This window comes from Abramis brama, assembly GCF_963993115.1.
Source record: "Abramis brama genome assembly, chromosome: 7".
NCBI lineage: Eukaryota > Metazoa > Chordata > Actinopteri > Cypriniformes > Leuciscidae > Abramis > Abramis brama.
The window spans coordinates 3,271,776-3,286,093 of record NC_139969.1 but is presented as its reverse complement, the minus strand read 5'-3'; the positions used below and the strand labels follow the sequence as shown (position 1 = coordinate 3,286,093).

The following is a 14,318-nucleotide window of genomic DNA, read 5'->3' as shown; positions in this document are numbered from 1 at the left end:
AAGAAGCCACATCTGATCCTCAGTGGGCTTCAATTAGAGTTGAATCAAAGTCTTTTGATAACCTTTGATAAACTTAGTGTAATATGTAATAATACATTTCTGTGTTTATTCTTTAAGGAGTTTTTTCTGAATCGCTTTTCCAATGTTAAATCTGAATCTTGAAGCAAAACCATTTGATCAGTGTCAATTATTATTATTATTGTATTTTTCCTTGCCTTTGACGTTTGTCTTGTGTTTTACATTGTCATTTCATTCAAAATGTGCATTTTAATATCATTAAAATGGTATGCAAGTTAGGTTAGGTTAATGAAAAGAGAATTTTAGTTGACTGTAATATGCAAAATGACAAACATTGTGAAATATTCACAACTCGAGTTGCACATTCTACTATTTGACTATCATGTAACTAAGTTCACCCGTTTCACTGTCTGTGCAAATGCATGTTGTAATATTAAATTTATGTTACACATATGTTCCAGGAATGCACTAATATTTTGTTGGTTGTACCAGTTTGCAACAATTATTAGTTAACACTAAGTTGTCAACACTTCGGAAAAAATAATAATTCGTCGTTACACTACATCCTTATGCATCGCTTTCTGCCAGGACTTTTACAGGCTTTTCCCAAACCACTGAAAAAGGCTTCTGGGGGGTGTTTGGCTCGAGGTCATGGTGCAAAGGACCCTAGATTGATTTTACTCCGAACCATCCCTTTAAACATTATTTTCCTGACTTTGTAAAACAATATACGGACAAAATATATACTATATACTTTGTCTTTTACTTGCGCAGATTTTTAATGAAGCAGCAACATATGATAGATAGGACAGAACAACTAAGGCTATCAATAAACTGCCATTGCATGCAAAAATATTGTAATATGAAAGGCTCCAATTCAGAGCGGCACGAAACGCTTCTGCGCATGAGCCCCTTCCACACAGCGCGTCGATCCCGGCAAATTGCCGTAAAATCGCTAGAGTGCCTTCTGTGTGAACGCAAACACGTCCCGGGATTGATCCCGGGATCGATGCCGGGATGGGGACCTACAGGTGAAACTCGAAAAATTTTAATATCGTGCAAAAGTTATAATTTTGATGATTATGGCTTGCAGCTTATGAAAACGCCAAACTCAAAATCTCAGAAAATTAGAATATTACATGAAATCAGTAAAAAAATAAAAGGATTTTTAATATAGAAATGCCGGTCCTCTGAAAAGTATAATCATGCATATGTATTACAAAAATATTTGTATTGCAAAAATATTACATGAAATCAGTAAAAAATAAAAGGATTTTTAATATAGAAATGCCGGTCCTCTGAAAAGTATAATCATGCATATGTATATAGTTATATATACTAAATATATTAGTTTCACCTTTTAATTTGAATTACTGAACTTTTGCACGATATTAACATTTTTCGAGTTTCACCTGTGTGAACAAAAGCCAGGATCAATGCCGTAAGGTGTGTTTCGTAGTGATAACTTGACGCACAACGTAATGACGGTTTATCGAATTAACACGTTGAAAAGAAGTCATAATCGGGAAAAAAAAAGTTGTGATTTGACCACGAAACATGTTGTACATAAACAACATAGTTTGAACATCAACATCTAATGCCTGATCTGCTGCCATGCTGTTCAAAGCAATGCAAACACTTCCGCTGTTGTCTTTACGGGATGTGTGTGAACGCACTCACAGATTCCACACTGGCAGTGTGAATGAACCAAAATCAAACGATCCCGGGATAAATACCGGGACACATTATCCATGTATTTTCCCGAATCTCTTCGCATTGAAAAGTTCAAAGCACAAAGGGAAGATATATACATATATTTATTTATTTATTTATTCAATAGTTTGAGCCTTTTAATAGTTTTAAATGTCAGTTGCTGTGCGCGTGAAGAACAATTATATTGTTCTCTACTCCAGTGTTGTGATCTAACAGACACCCGGGAGACAGTAACGTGTGAAACTCCAGCAAGATAAATAGTCCAGTCATTTTATGAAAAAAGGTTGAACAAATTGCAACAGAAGCAAACTCAACTGATTTTGTATCCTCAATATGTCCTGAGTAAGGAAAAAAAAAGTCCCGAAGAATCCCATTAGGGGAAAGCTTCAAAAAAGACCCAAATATATCCTATTCATGCGCCTATTCATTCTTTTTCTCACGTGAATAGGGTCAAAATTTTAACCTTTAGATATCACCATGAAAATTACTGAGTTGATTACTTGCACCAAGACAAACAAAAATTGTATTACAAGTTTTTTGAAATTGTTTGTTAACATGAACAAACGGTGCATAATCTAATTACGTATGTGCTAATTTGCATAAATACCACAACAGATCTAAACATTGGGTCTAGCCAGGTGAAAATGTCTTGTTGAATCTTGTTGACACATAACAGTAAAATACCTAATGTTAAGGTCTGAATGGAACCCATTTAGGCTACCCATGAACATTAATACATAGAGACAGGAAGAAGTACTTTAAAAAACAGCCTTTATTAATTTTTAAGAGATGGGGTTTGGGGCTGGGTCCGTGGGACTGTTTCTGGGGATTCACTTTTTATTTTACTTACCTTTTGTCTTCTGCATTCTCCTTACCATTGTCTCCTGTTCTTCCCTCAGACTCGTCCCCCAGAAATAGTCCCATGGACCCAGCCCCAAACCACATCTCTTAAAAATTAATAAAAACTGGTTTCTAAAGTACTTCTTCCTGCCTCAATGTATTAATGCTCATGGGTAGCCTAAATGGGTTCCATTCAGACCTTAACATTAAGTATTTTACTGTTATATGTCAACAAGATTCAACAAGAAATTTTTCACCTGGCTAGATCCAATGTTTAGATCTGTTGTGGTATTTATGCAAATTAGCGTAATTAGATTATGCACCATTTGTTCATGTTAACAAACAATTTAAAAAAACTTGTAATACAATTTTTGTTTGTCTTGGTGCAAGTAATCAACTCAGTAATTTTCATGGTGATATCTAAAGGTTAATTTTTTTACCCAATTCACGTAAGAAAAAGAATGAATAGGCGCATGAATAGGCTATATTTGGGTCTTTTTCGAAACTTTCCCCTAATGGGATTCTTCGGGACTTTTTTTTTTTTTTTCCTTACTCAGGACATATTGAGGATACAAAATCAGTTGAGTTTGCTTCTGTTGCAATTTGTTCAAGGTTGACCCCCATTTTGGCTTAAAATGACTGGACTAAAAGTCCTTTTATGTAAAACCATAGACCTTTATCTACAGATCTACAGTATAATAATAGGAACATTGAATCATCTTGGTGAGAGTTTCATCGTGTTGAATGTCGTAACCGAACTTCAATTTAACGACTTAAATCTGTACCTCACATTAAACTATATGGAATGGCTTGGAATATAGTGCACGGAAACATTATGGTGCTTTATAATGTTTTTGTGCCTTTTGTGTTGTAAAACAATAACATGCACACAATATCGGATTTGGATAGTCTCATCTGGCCGATACCCGATTCGGCAAAAATTAGCAGTATCAGAGCAATACCGATATATCGGATCGGCACACCCCTAGTTGGTATAGCAATATATACAGTGCAATGCATAAGTGAATACACCCATGCTAAAGTTGACTAAAAAGAGGAATAAAAAATCATATTTTGGAAATTGAACTTAATGCCTTAATTTAAAAAATTTGGAAAAATCCAACCTTTTAGGACACCAATTTTCTTTGTGAATGAATAATGTCTCGTAAATAAATAAATGTTCTTCCTTAAAATACATGGTGCATAAGTGTGTACACCCCTATGTTAAATTCCCATAGAGGCAGGCAGATTTTTATTTTTAAGTATTTTTTTTATTTATTAATTTTTAGGATACTATGCATCCTGATAAAGTTCCCTTGGCCTTTGGAATTAAAATAGCCCCACATCATCACATAGCCTTCACCATACCTAGAGATTGGCATGGGGTACTTTCCATAAGATCATCTCTCAATGCAAATCAAACTAGCTTTTAGGCTAACTGAAATTAAACCATGCCAATCTCTAGGTATGGTGAAGGCTATGTGATGATGTGGGGCTATTTTAATTCCAAAGGCCAAGGGAACTTTATCAGGATGCATAGTATCCTAAAAATTAATTTAAAAAAAAATACTTAAAAATAAAAATCTGCCTGCCTCTATGGGAATTTAACATAGGGGTGTACTCACTTATGCACCATGTATTTTAAGGAAGAACATTTATTTATTTACGATACATTATTCATTCACAAAGAAAATTGGTGTCCTAAAAGGTTGGATTTTTCCTAATTTTTTAAATTAAGGCATTAAGTTCAATTTCCAAAATATGATTTTTTATTCCTCTTTTTAGTCAACTTTAGCATGGGTGTATTAACTTATGCATTGCACTGTATATATATAGTTGCTTCATCTCTCTCTCACACACACATTTTTAGATTTTTATATATATGTATATGTGTGTGTGTATATATATATATATATATATACTACACATACATACGAATAAAAAAAATATATATATATATATATATGTATGTTTATTTATACATACAGTATATTTGTTTGTTTGTTTTAATCTGTTTATTTTTTTATGTCCCCCATACATCTTACTCTTCAAAAGACCAAACGATAACCACTTGGGAGAGGGAAAATGCATGCTAGTCCTTCCATAAATCAAGACCATCACAAATCGGCCACATCTGATCCCCAGTGGGCTTCAATTAGAGACGCATGACGAAGAGTCAACTCGACTCGACTCGGCTCCACGGTGAACTTGTTGACTGCTTGGTTCCCGTGAGAGAGGCAGTCTGGGTGCTGACCTGGTCGGAAACCTCAGGAAGGCTTTGATAACCTCTCCCGTCTCCGTGTCCTCCCGCTCCGTACACCAGCCTGTCTCCTGGCCTGAGCGCCAGGCGTCGAGTCCCCTGCCATTAACGCCGCCAGCTGATTGTGCGGCTTTGGTCAAGCCTCAAGCCTCGGGCCGTTTGTCTAAGACTGGCCGACCGCATCTAGAGATCTGCAGTCTGTCTCGATGCACTGGACAGTCTGGTGGCCTTTGGACTATTACCAATAGTCTGTCCTGGGCACAAATAGACACATGCATGTGCTGAAAGCGTGCTATTTTTAGGGTTTTATATGAAAACGGGAATAGGTTTCCCAGCACGGCTATATTTATGTTCTGATGAACCTCGTGTGAAAGCGTGAACACTGGCAGTTTTCTGATCCTCGAAGTGCTCGTCTTCTGCAATTAAAGTTGCTTTTCTGTCGATAAGTGTTGTGTGTCTGCACACTGTTATTAGGTGGAACGTGCAGCATCTCATTGCCGGTTCTGCAGTAAATGACCGTTCCTCTATTACCGTCAGGAGCTCATCGGCTCTGAGGGCACAGACTTTGTAGACGTGTAATTTTCTCAAATATTTCTAAAACACAAACAATCTTTAACTCCCTAAAGCTTTGAGCCCTTCAGGACTGTGATCGCACGTCAGAGCTGTGGCCTAATATGACATGTTCGAGTCTGGCTCGCAACATTTTCTGAGGTCATTACAAACCGATCTTGTCGTATTTCTATTGGCGGCATCCAGAAAAGTGCCATAAAGGCCTAAAATAAAATGCATTTCATTTTTGAACCACAGATTCAGGATAAGACAACAACTAATCTTTTATTATCTTTTATTTCTTAGTTTTATTAATAAAACCAGGACTGTTTGGTGCAAAATAATATAAAATAAATATAGTGTTGTTGTTTTTAAAAGAGATTTTTTTCTAAATGGTTTTGGTTCTGTGTTAGGTCGCCACTTTTTCCCATGTAAAATTTGACTCTTGAAGCAAAACCAGTGTTCATTTTGACTGTTTATGTTGTTTTAGTCATAGTTTTTTGCACTTTAAATTTGCTCTCATCGCGTCATGTCATATTATTTGCACTGGATTTTATCATCACTAAAATGGCATAAATATGTAAATAAAAATGGCATGGAAATTATATTTTGAGTAATTTATAAAATAACAAAAATATCGTGTTACTATGTGTTATGGAATGGGCTTACGAACAAAGTTACGAGCCACTCAGCATTTTCACTGGCCACAATTTTGACCGATACCATGGGGGAAAATGGCCATATAGATATTTTAATATAATCTCATAATTTGGCAGCAGGGATATTAGGCTGCTGTCACTTTAAGACCTGACGCACAGACCCATTATACTGTTACACGTGCGTTTTCTTTCTCAACTGTTTACGTTCACTTAAAACAGAACTGACTGTGTTTACGTGAAAACTCGCCAAGATCGTCATTTTGACATTATTTTGTGTGTATTTGACTGTTTAAGCGCAATAAGCAGCGAAAAAGAACTCGGTTTAGTCCTGAGAGTGAGTAAAATTATGAAATTCAAAACCCTATAACAACAACAATAATATTCATCCGGAGCAAATTAAAGGAGTGAGTGAGTGGAGGCGGGTTTGTGTGTCACTCGCTGTCGGAGAGAGAGAAAGCACAGCTGGTATCTTCTATCTCTTCTGCGGAAAATGATTATTGGAAGCATTTCAGATATTTCAGTATCAAAAAATCAATCTTTTTTGACAACACTACATTGCACTTAGTTTATTATTTCAGATGCCTTTTTAAAAGACTACGATTGAAAAATGTATATATTATATAAAATTCAAAGTGTCTAGTAGGAGTGACTGCATTACTCACTTAATTGGTTGGTGGGTGTTAATGTGAAGCCCGGTGTTAATGCCTTGTATTGTTTTTCCCTCGTCATGATGTTGTCAACAGTATGTTTTAATTTAAAATTAATGTAATGATGCATCTTTGTCCAGTCTAAAGAAAAACACTGTCGTTCAGCAACATCCCTCATGTATATTCTGTTTTCTTGTTTACATAGGGAGTGAATGATGCATGGAAAGAGCTGAGTCAGCGTCAGGTCGAGGATTTGATGTGTGTGTGTGTGTGTGCGCGTCTGTGGCCGTTTATGTTCGTGCAAGTCTCCGACTTTGAGCTCACTCCACAGGCCAGTTAGTTCATGCTAATGAGAGACCGGTGACCACGCAAATCTCAGCACTACCCACACGTCCAGCGTCCTCAGTGACAGCTGCAAATATACACTTGTGTTCATGAAGGGCTGACCGAGCCAAAGGCGACCAAAGCATGACATAAACTCAACCCGACAAGACCGAATCGCTACATTTACACAAAACAAGCATCGCACAGTAGCTCGGATGGCTCTGCATTTAGACCTTAACAGTCTGGCCGTCTCGCCGTGCCCGTCTGCTGTTCGCCTGCACTGATGGTGGCCTGGGAAGTTTGTGTGAGCTGCACCCAAGAGTGGCACATCACCGGCCCACGGACGCCAGGTTCTCCCAAAAATACCTCCTGAAACGTGCCCGCGCAAGGGTTGTCCTCATGCTTTAACTGGACCAAGTTCTTTTTTTAAAAATCTGCATTGATTCCTAGAATGCATCTCTCATTCTGCGCAAGTCTAATTTGCGTCTGCAGGGCTATTTCTGAACGTTTAGACGGAGGTTTTCAGAGAGAATAGACTCCACGATTAGAACAAAACGCTCGGTAGATTAAAAACCCTGCAAAATCAACACACACACACACACACAGAGCTGCTGGAGGACGCGCTTGGATAGGACTACTGTAATTTCATTTGTCGTAAACGTCCACCCTGATCTCGAGAGATGTTTAAAGGTGACTAGCGACATCAAATGGAATTTCTGGCAAAAATAAAGATGGTTTCCAAAAAAAAAATCCCCAAACACTCCTACCGCCCCGTCCACCCCCGTTTTTCATTGTTCTGTCAAACAGATAGTAACTTACTCACTGACTTCATTTTAGAGTTCATATATATATATACTGTATATATCAGGGCTCGACATATGCTTGTCCTTCAGAAAAGTGAATGACCGATTTGTCTGGAATTTTATTTATTTATTTATTTATTTTTGTGGTGTAAATATAATTTATTCAATATTCTCATCAGTGTTCTATCAGCTTTGACATATTTTAATGTGCATATTTTTGATATTTCCCCAGAGGGCTTCTTTTTTTATTTACATTTATGAAGGACCCCCCCCAATCTTATTAAATGTATGCTTCATCTTTCATTTTTTAATTCTTAAAATTGATTAAAACAAATTCAATTAGAATATTAAGACTCTATAAAGTGGCTACTAATCAAATAAAAAATTCTACACTGAAAGATTACATTAAATAATGTTATGAAATTGTTTTACATTTTTTGGGAAAATACAAATAAGAAATGTTGGGGGGGAAATTATGCTTCGTTCTAAACATGAAACTAAACCGCCAGTACGAGGCGACAAGTGTCCGTCTTAATGACCAAGTCATTCATTGATTCTTTTTATTTTATTTAAACGGCTGATTCATTCAAGAATGAGTTGTTTATGAAAGGGTCGTTGAATCTTTCACTCAACCGATTCGTTAACACAGTTGAGTGTTGCTGTGATCGTTGCTGCTGAAACGTGTGTGCTATTATATATATTTATATATATATATATATATATATATATATATATATATATATATATATATATATATATATATATATATATTGTTAATTGTAGAAGCAAAATACACTAAAGTCAGGAGCTACTTGAGACCGTAAGAAACCACCCAGAATGCCATAACAAGCATAAGACTTTAAAATAGTTGTCTCAGCACATTAAACTTGCTAAACATAATTAACATGGGAAAATACAACACACTTCATCTCTAATTCTGAGTATCAGGGTATCTGCCATCTCTTACAAAACGTGATTGTGCTCTTTCAGCATGTTTGTACGGGTTGTGCAAAAGCTTCTGTTGTGAGCAGTGATGCAAGGCCCCGTCGTAAGGATGCAACGAGTGACTCAATAGCGCTCGGCACTGAAAGGTGCCGTTTCCCCAATCTCACTTCTTCATGCGCTTCCGCCCGTGGCGTTACTCTCTGCCACTTTCCCAGGCTCTGCTGCCCGTGTGATGCCCGCGCTGGCCTGACCCGAAGCTAATGCTAAATTATGTTTACATGACACAAGACTGGGATTTTTGTGCCTTTGCGAGATATTCCCAAACCTCAATTTTTGTTGAATCATATTGCATATTGTCAATTGCATATGTGCAAGTAATTGATATGTGCATAAGACAAAGGCAATTATAAAAACCCAATGCAATCAACTAGAAAAAAAAGTGTGTAGGATTTATCATATTGCATACTTAAATACAATATTTTTGTCCGTTCTTTCTCTTTAAAGCCTCCTGTAGCCAGCTTTGCACTGTAAAGATGTTGTGTGCAATGGAAAAGCAACTTAAATGTCGCATATAATTTACACCGAACCAAAGGCTTTAGCATTATTGTTTTGCATCCCTCAAATGTATTGGTATTTCCATCAATATGTTGAAGGCCTTTAGCAGATTTGGCTGAATGAATTCACACACAGTGCATTTTATGGTGTCACAGTAAACACTAAAATGGCCTGACCCGAAGCTAATGCTAAATTATGTTTAGATGACACAAGACTGGGATTTTTGTGCCTTTGCGAGATATTCCCCAACCTCATTTTTTTATTGCATCATATTGCATACTGTCAATGAACAATTAACCTAGCATATGTGCAAGTAATTGATATGTGCATAAGACAGACTATTATAAAAACCAATGCAATTACCAAGAAAAAAAAGTGTGCATGATTTATCATCATATTGCATACTAAAATACAATATTTTTGTTCTTTCTTTGTCAATGTCAATGCCAATTTTATTTATATAGCACCATTAAGCACAACCTAGGTTGACCAATGTGCTGCACAATAAAAACATAACAATAAGACAAAACAATATAATTAATAAAAACACAATTCAATAAAACTTACTCATTGATTACATGCTAAATCAAAAAAAAATTATGGGTTTTTAACTTTTTAGACAATTTTGCACTGTAAAGATGTTGTGTGCAATGTAAAAGCATCTTACAGTAACTGTTGCATATCATTTGCACAGAACCAAAGGCTTTGACACTATTGTTTTGCATCCATCAAATGGGTTTGTATTTCCATTTGGCTGAATGAATTCACACACACTGCATTTAATGGTGTTACAGTGATGATCTGTGTTTCGACAGGTGCGTTACCTGAAGATCATCGAGAAGAGCGGCTATCAGGCCCTCCCGTGGGTTCGATACATCACCCAGAACGGAGGTAAGAGACTCTCTCTCATCCTCTTTCTCATCCTCTCTTCTCTCTTTCTCTATTTTTGTCTTTGTTTTTCACAGAATTGCAGGTATTTAGCAACAATTAAGCAACGCGGTACAGAATGATGGGTGATTAGTGTTGAATGCGGAGGTGAAATTGTTCTGCGAAAAGAGGATGTTCAGGACAGACGCGTGGAGAGATGGCGAAACCCAGATAAAATTAGAAATGCTCATAGTTTGTAGTACATCGTGTTGGACTTTTTTTGTGCAAAATTTGCATTTTAAAGTTTGACACGTGCGACACGTTACAACCAAGAGCTGAGCCTCTGTTTGTTTCACTTATTTTATTAGTCAAAGGTATTATTTTTATATTTTTGAGTGGTATAGTAAAGCAATATATATTTTAGTCCTATATATTTAAATATATATATTTAGCAATAAATATAAATATATTTAGCAATATATATTTCACAATTTTAGTCCTAATTTGTAAGTCGCTTTGGACAAAAGCGTCTGCTAAATGACTAAATGTAAATATATGATGTGATTTGTATATAATATAATCTGCTAAATGATTAAATGTAATCCGATTGAAGGGAACCATAATAACAGTCATTGTAAGTAATAAAAATTGAATTCCAAAATAAAAAGTTGTTAAAAATAATTAGTCAAAATAATCAACGCGTGTTTAATGAACACAAGAATGGGTTTAATAATTGTCATTTATATACCGAAATGTTTGCTTGCATTTATTTTGGACATTTAAAATAAAAATATTGGACATTTAAAAACTAAAAAAAGGCACATGATGTCAAACTAATTATCGAATCGATTTATTAAAATGTAACTGATTCACATGAATGAGTTGAACTGTGATAGTTCACCCAAAAATGAATGACTTTCTTTGTTCTGCTGAACACAAAAAAATATATTTTGAAGAATGTTGGCAATCAAAGAGTTTCTGGTCCCCATATTATTATTTTTTTCCTACTATGGAAGTCAAAGGGTGCCGTCAACTGTGTGTTTACCAACATTCTTCAAAATATCATCAAAAAATATATATTTTTATGTGAAATATCCCTTTAAACCAGAGACACTATTAAAACCTTTTTAGTCTTGAAGCTCTCAGGGTTGTGAAACTACTCTAATGACATGAAATTTAAGGACAAAATGCAGTGTTCATATTGCAAAATTGTTGCATAACTTACTATAATCATGTAAACTAGATTTAGGCTTCCTCTATGTGCTGTTTACTTGATCTAGCACAGAATTGACCAATCAGCATCAAGCAAGTTTTATAATCATAATTCATTAATTTTGTGAACTTAAGTCTCAATTTCACGGATTGATTTAGTTTTTGATTGTGTTTTGATGGGTGGAGAGAGAAAGTTCAGCTGTCACAATTAACTTTCCCCCCGTGTTTTCATTTTTTCCTGTTTCCTGTCGTTCTGGGCATTTAATTAAGCTTTGCTCATTTCCTCCTTTCTTTGCAGACTATCAGCTGCGGACTCAGTAAACGTGAGGAATCGGTCCAGAGCATCATGGGTCAAGGATGTGTGTCTCTCTCTCTCTCTCTCTCTCTTTCTCACACTCATCTGCAGTGGCGTTTGTCTGATTTAAAAGAAATACAGGCCATGCTTTTGGCTAGATCTTAGATTTATAAATTGGAATTGAATCTTTCATACAGTGTTACTCAGATTTTGTCCAAATTTTCCCGAGTACAAAGAGTAAAAAATGAATCTTACGAAACACTCCAGAACATTTGAATCATATGAATCTTTACTATATTGTTTTGTTACATTATGATCATGATAATTAATCACATTCCCCTTCAAAATTCTCATTGATTCTTTTGATTTTGTGTTGAAATATGAGCCTGATGTCTTTGAGAGGATTCGTGAGATTCACATGTTTTCCTCTACATAATTGCCTGTGCTGAAATCATTTCAGGGTCTTTCCTCGTGCTTTAATTCACAAACTGCAGATGTGTGTGTTCAGTTCTGTCGTGTCATGGGCCGTTGACAGTTGAATGGGAATCATGTTCTTTCACATTCATGAAAGCGCACTCCTTAACCAATGGTTTCACGTCACATCTCGAGGAGAAAGCGTTCATACGCGTTACATTTCCGGAGACGAGTTTTCCATACTGTAAACGCTTTATGTTTGTGGTTATTTATCCGTTGTAAGGTCACAGTCTAGTGTATTGCACATTACAGAAGTGTTCAAGTCCAAAAAGGTCAACTGAATAGAAATATTATAGTCTGTAAATCCAAATTGAACCGTTTTACATGAGCTAAACCAGTTGGGGACGTCCTCAGATAAATCTTTTGTCAGTATTTTTTCCTTTTGTTGCTATTCATATTTTTTTATTTTCTAGTTTATTTTTGGGTGTAGTATTCATGTGCTCATCAAACTTCAGTATTATTTGTTGGATCTGTTCACAGTACCTCATATGAGTTTACTTCACTCTGCTAAAACGCAGGATTACACTCGATTAACACTATTCAACATGACTCAAATCTAAGGTCAACCATCGTGCCATTTTGAAAGTAGAAGAATAGTTGTTTTCTTTTGTATTGCTAATTTGATTATTTGTCCAGATCATTTCATTTGCCTTTGAAGGATTGAATGTGAAGGTTACCATGTTTACTGTGGTACTGCATGCAGTGAAGCTGAAATGTGACGATTGCATTCCTCTCAAAATCTTCTTGTATCTCATTTAAATTATTCCCCTGTCTGTACACGTCAAACTTCATAAAGTACCTGTTTAGAAAATACTTCTGATCGGTCTCATACTTTCATCGCAATTTATTCTGGACAAGAGCTGCCCACTTAGACAGATATGATCCACAGTTTGTTTTATTATCGTCACAGAGGTCAAATTTAACCAGTTTATATAATTAACCACATAAATCAAGTCGGTCTTTTAGGGTGTGTTCACACTTGGCATGTTTGGTTGGATTAAAACGAACCCTGGTGCGATTGCTCTGTTAGTGCGCTTCAGTGTGAACACCATCTGGTGACACCAAACAAGCTGAAGAGACGAGTCTCGATCCGCTTCCTAACTAACTCTGGTGCGGCTCGACTGATATATGAACGCAACACAGACCAAAGACATGTAAACGAACCAAAAACAGGAAGATGAGACCCTAAAGATGACAGAATGCTCAAGCACACCTGTTTTCCTCATCATAGTCGAGATGTTGCTCATCACAGTTCAGTTCAGGCATCAGAACCGCGTCTCCTCACAGCAGATCTTGGTTTGTGTGACGGAGGGATTCCTGACGCTGTTTTGACTCCTTTACACATTCATAAGCTCTTCACGAGTTCTCAGCTGGTCAGAATACCATCATATGTAGCGACACACACACACAACGAGCGCATTTAGCCCAGAACACAGCATTGTTTTAAATGTTCGGTACGTTCCGTCACATAAAATACATAATAAAAGCCGACAAATCAGGTTGTGAATGTGAACGTATCCCTATGCCTTTAGGTTCAGTGTTAAAATACCAATCTGTGAACCAGGACGAATTTTATTTTTTATTTTTTGGTTCAGACCAAACGAACCAAGCAAACCGAACTACAAGTGTGAACGCACCCACACTTGTGTTCAAGAACTCAACAGACACGTCTGTGATTGGCTACAGTGCTCAACGCTGCAAAAACACATTGTAAATAGAAACCTTTGACGTTCTCACATCGTTTGCCAGATCCGTTAGGCCTATAGGGAAACTGATCCTAGACCAGCAGTTAAAGGCATCTTTTCCCTCTGTGGCCAGAGGACGGTAAGCCTCCGTCTATGACCAAACTTGCCCTTTTATTTAGATGCCGTTTTCCTTTTGTTGTAGTTCTCGGTCCATGTACATGACTCCACCTGTCTAATGCATAAGCCGCCTTATTTTTATTTCAATTATTAATTGTTCCGTGTTTTTTCCCATGATGCCATTACTCTCGGCGGCATTGGCTGTGTTGTACAAGATGGAGCAGCACAAGCTTTGAAAGATTATATAAGGATAATCAGATATACGGTGGTTGGCATTTTCATCATTACGCCCACATTTTAACATTAATTTCTCCTGGCACAGGGCTTAGTTTAATTGTTCTGCAAAACGTTCCCT

General features: G+C 36.6%; 1 protein-coding gene across 1 annotated transcript in view; it reads left to right on the top strand.

Annotated features, from left to right (window-relative positions):
* ap1m1 (adaptor related protein complex 1 subunit mu 1) overlaps positions 1 to 12,974 on the top strand; it is a 40,267-nt gene extending 27,293 nt beyond the window's left edge. The window contains exons 11-12 of the mRNA XM_084118741.1: positions 10,129 to 10,204; positions 11,691 to 12,974. Coding sequence (XP_083974867.1) covers positions 10,129 to 10,204; positions 11,691 to 11,713 — 99 coding nt within the window. The 3' untranslated portion in view covers positions 11,714 to 12,974. The remainder of the gene's footprint in view (positions 1 to 10,128; positions 10,205 to 11,690) is intronic.
* The last annotated feature ends 1,344 nt before the right edge of the window (positions 12,975 to 14,318 follow it).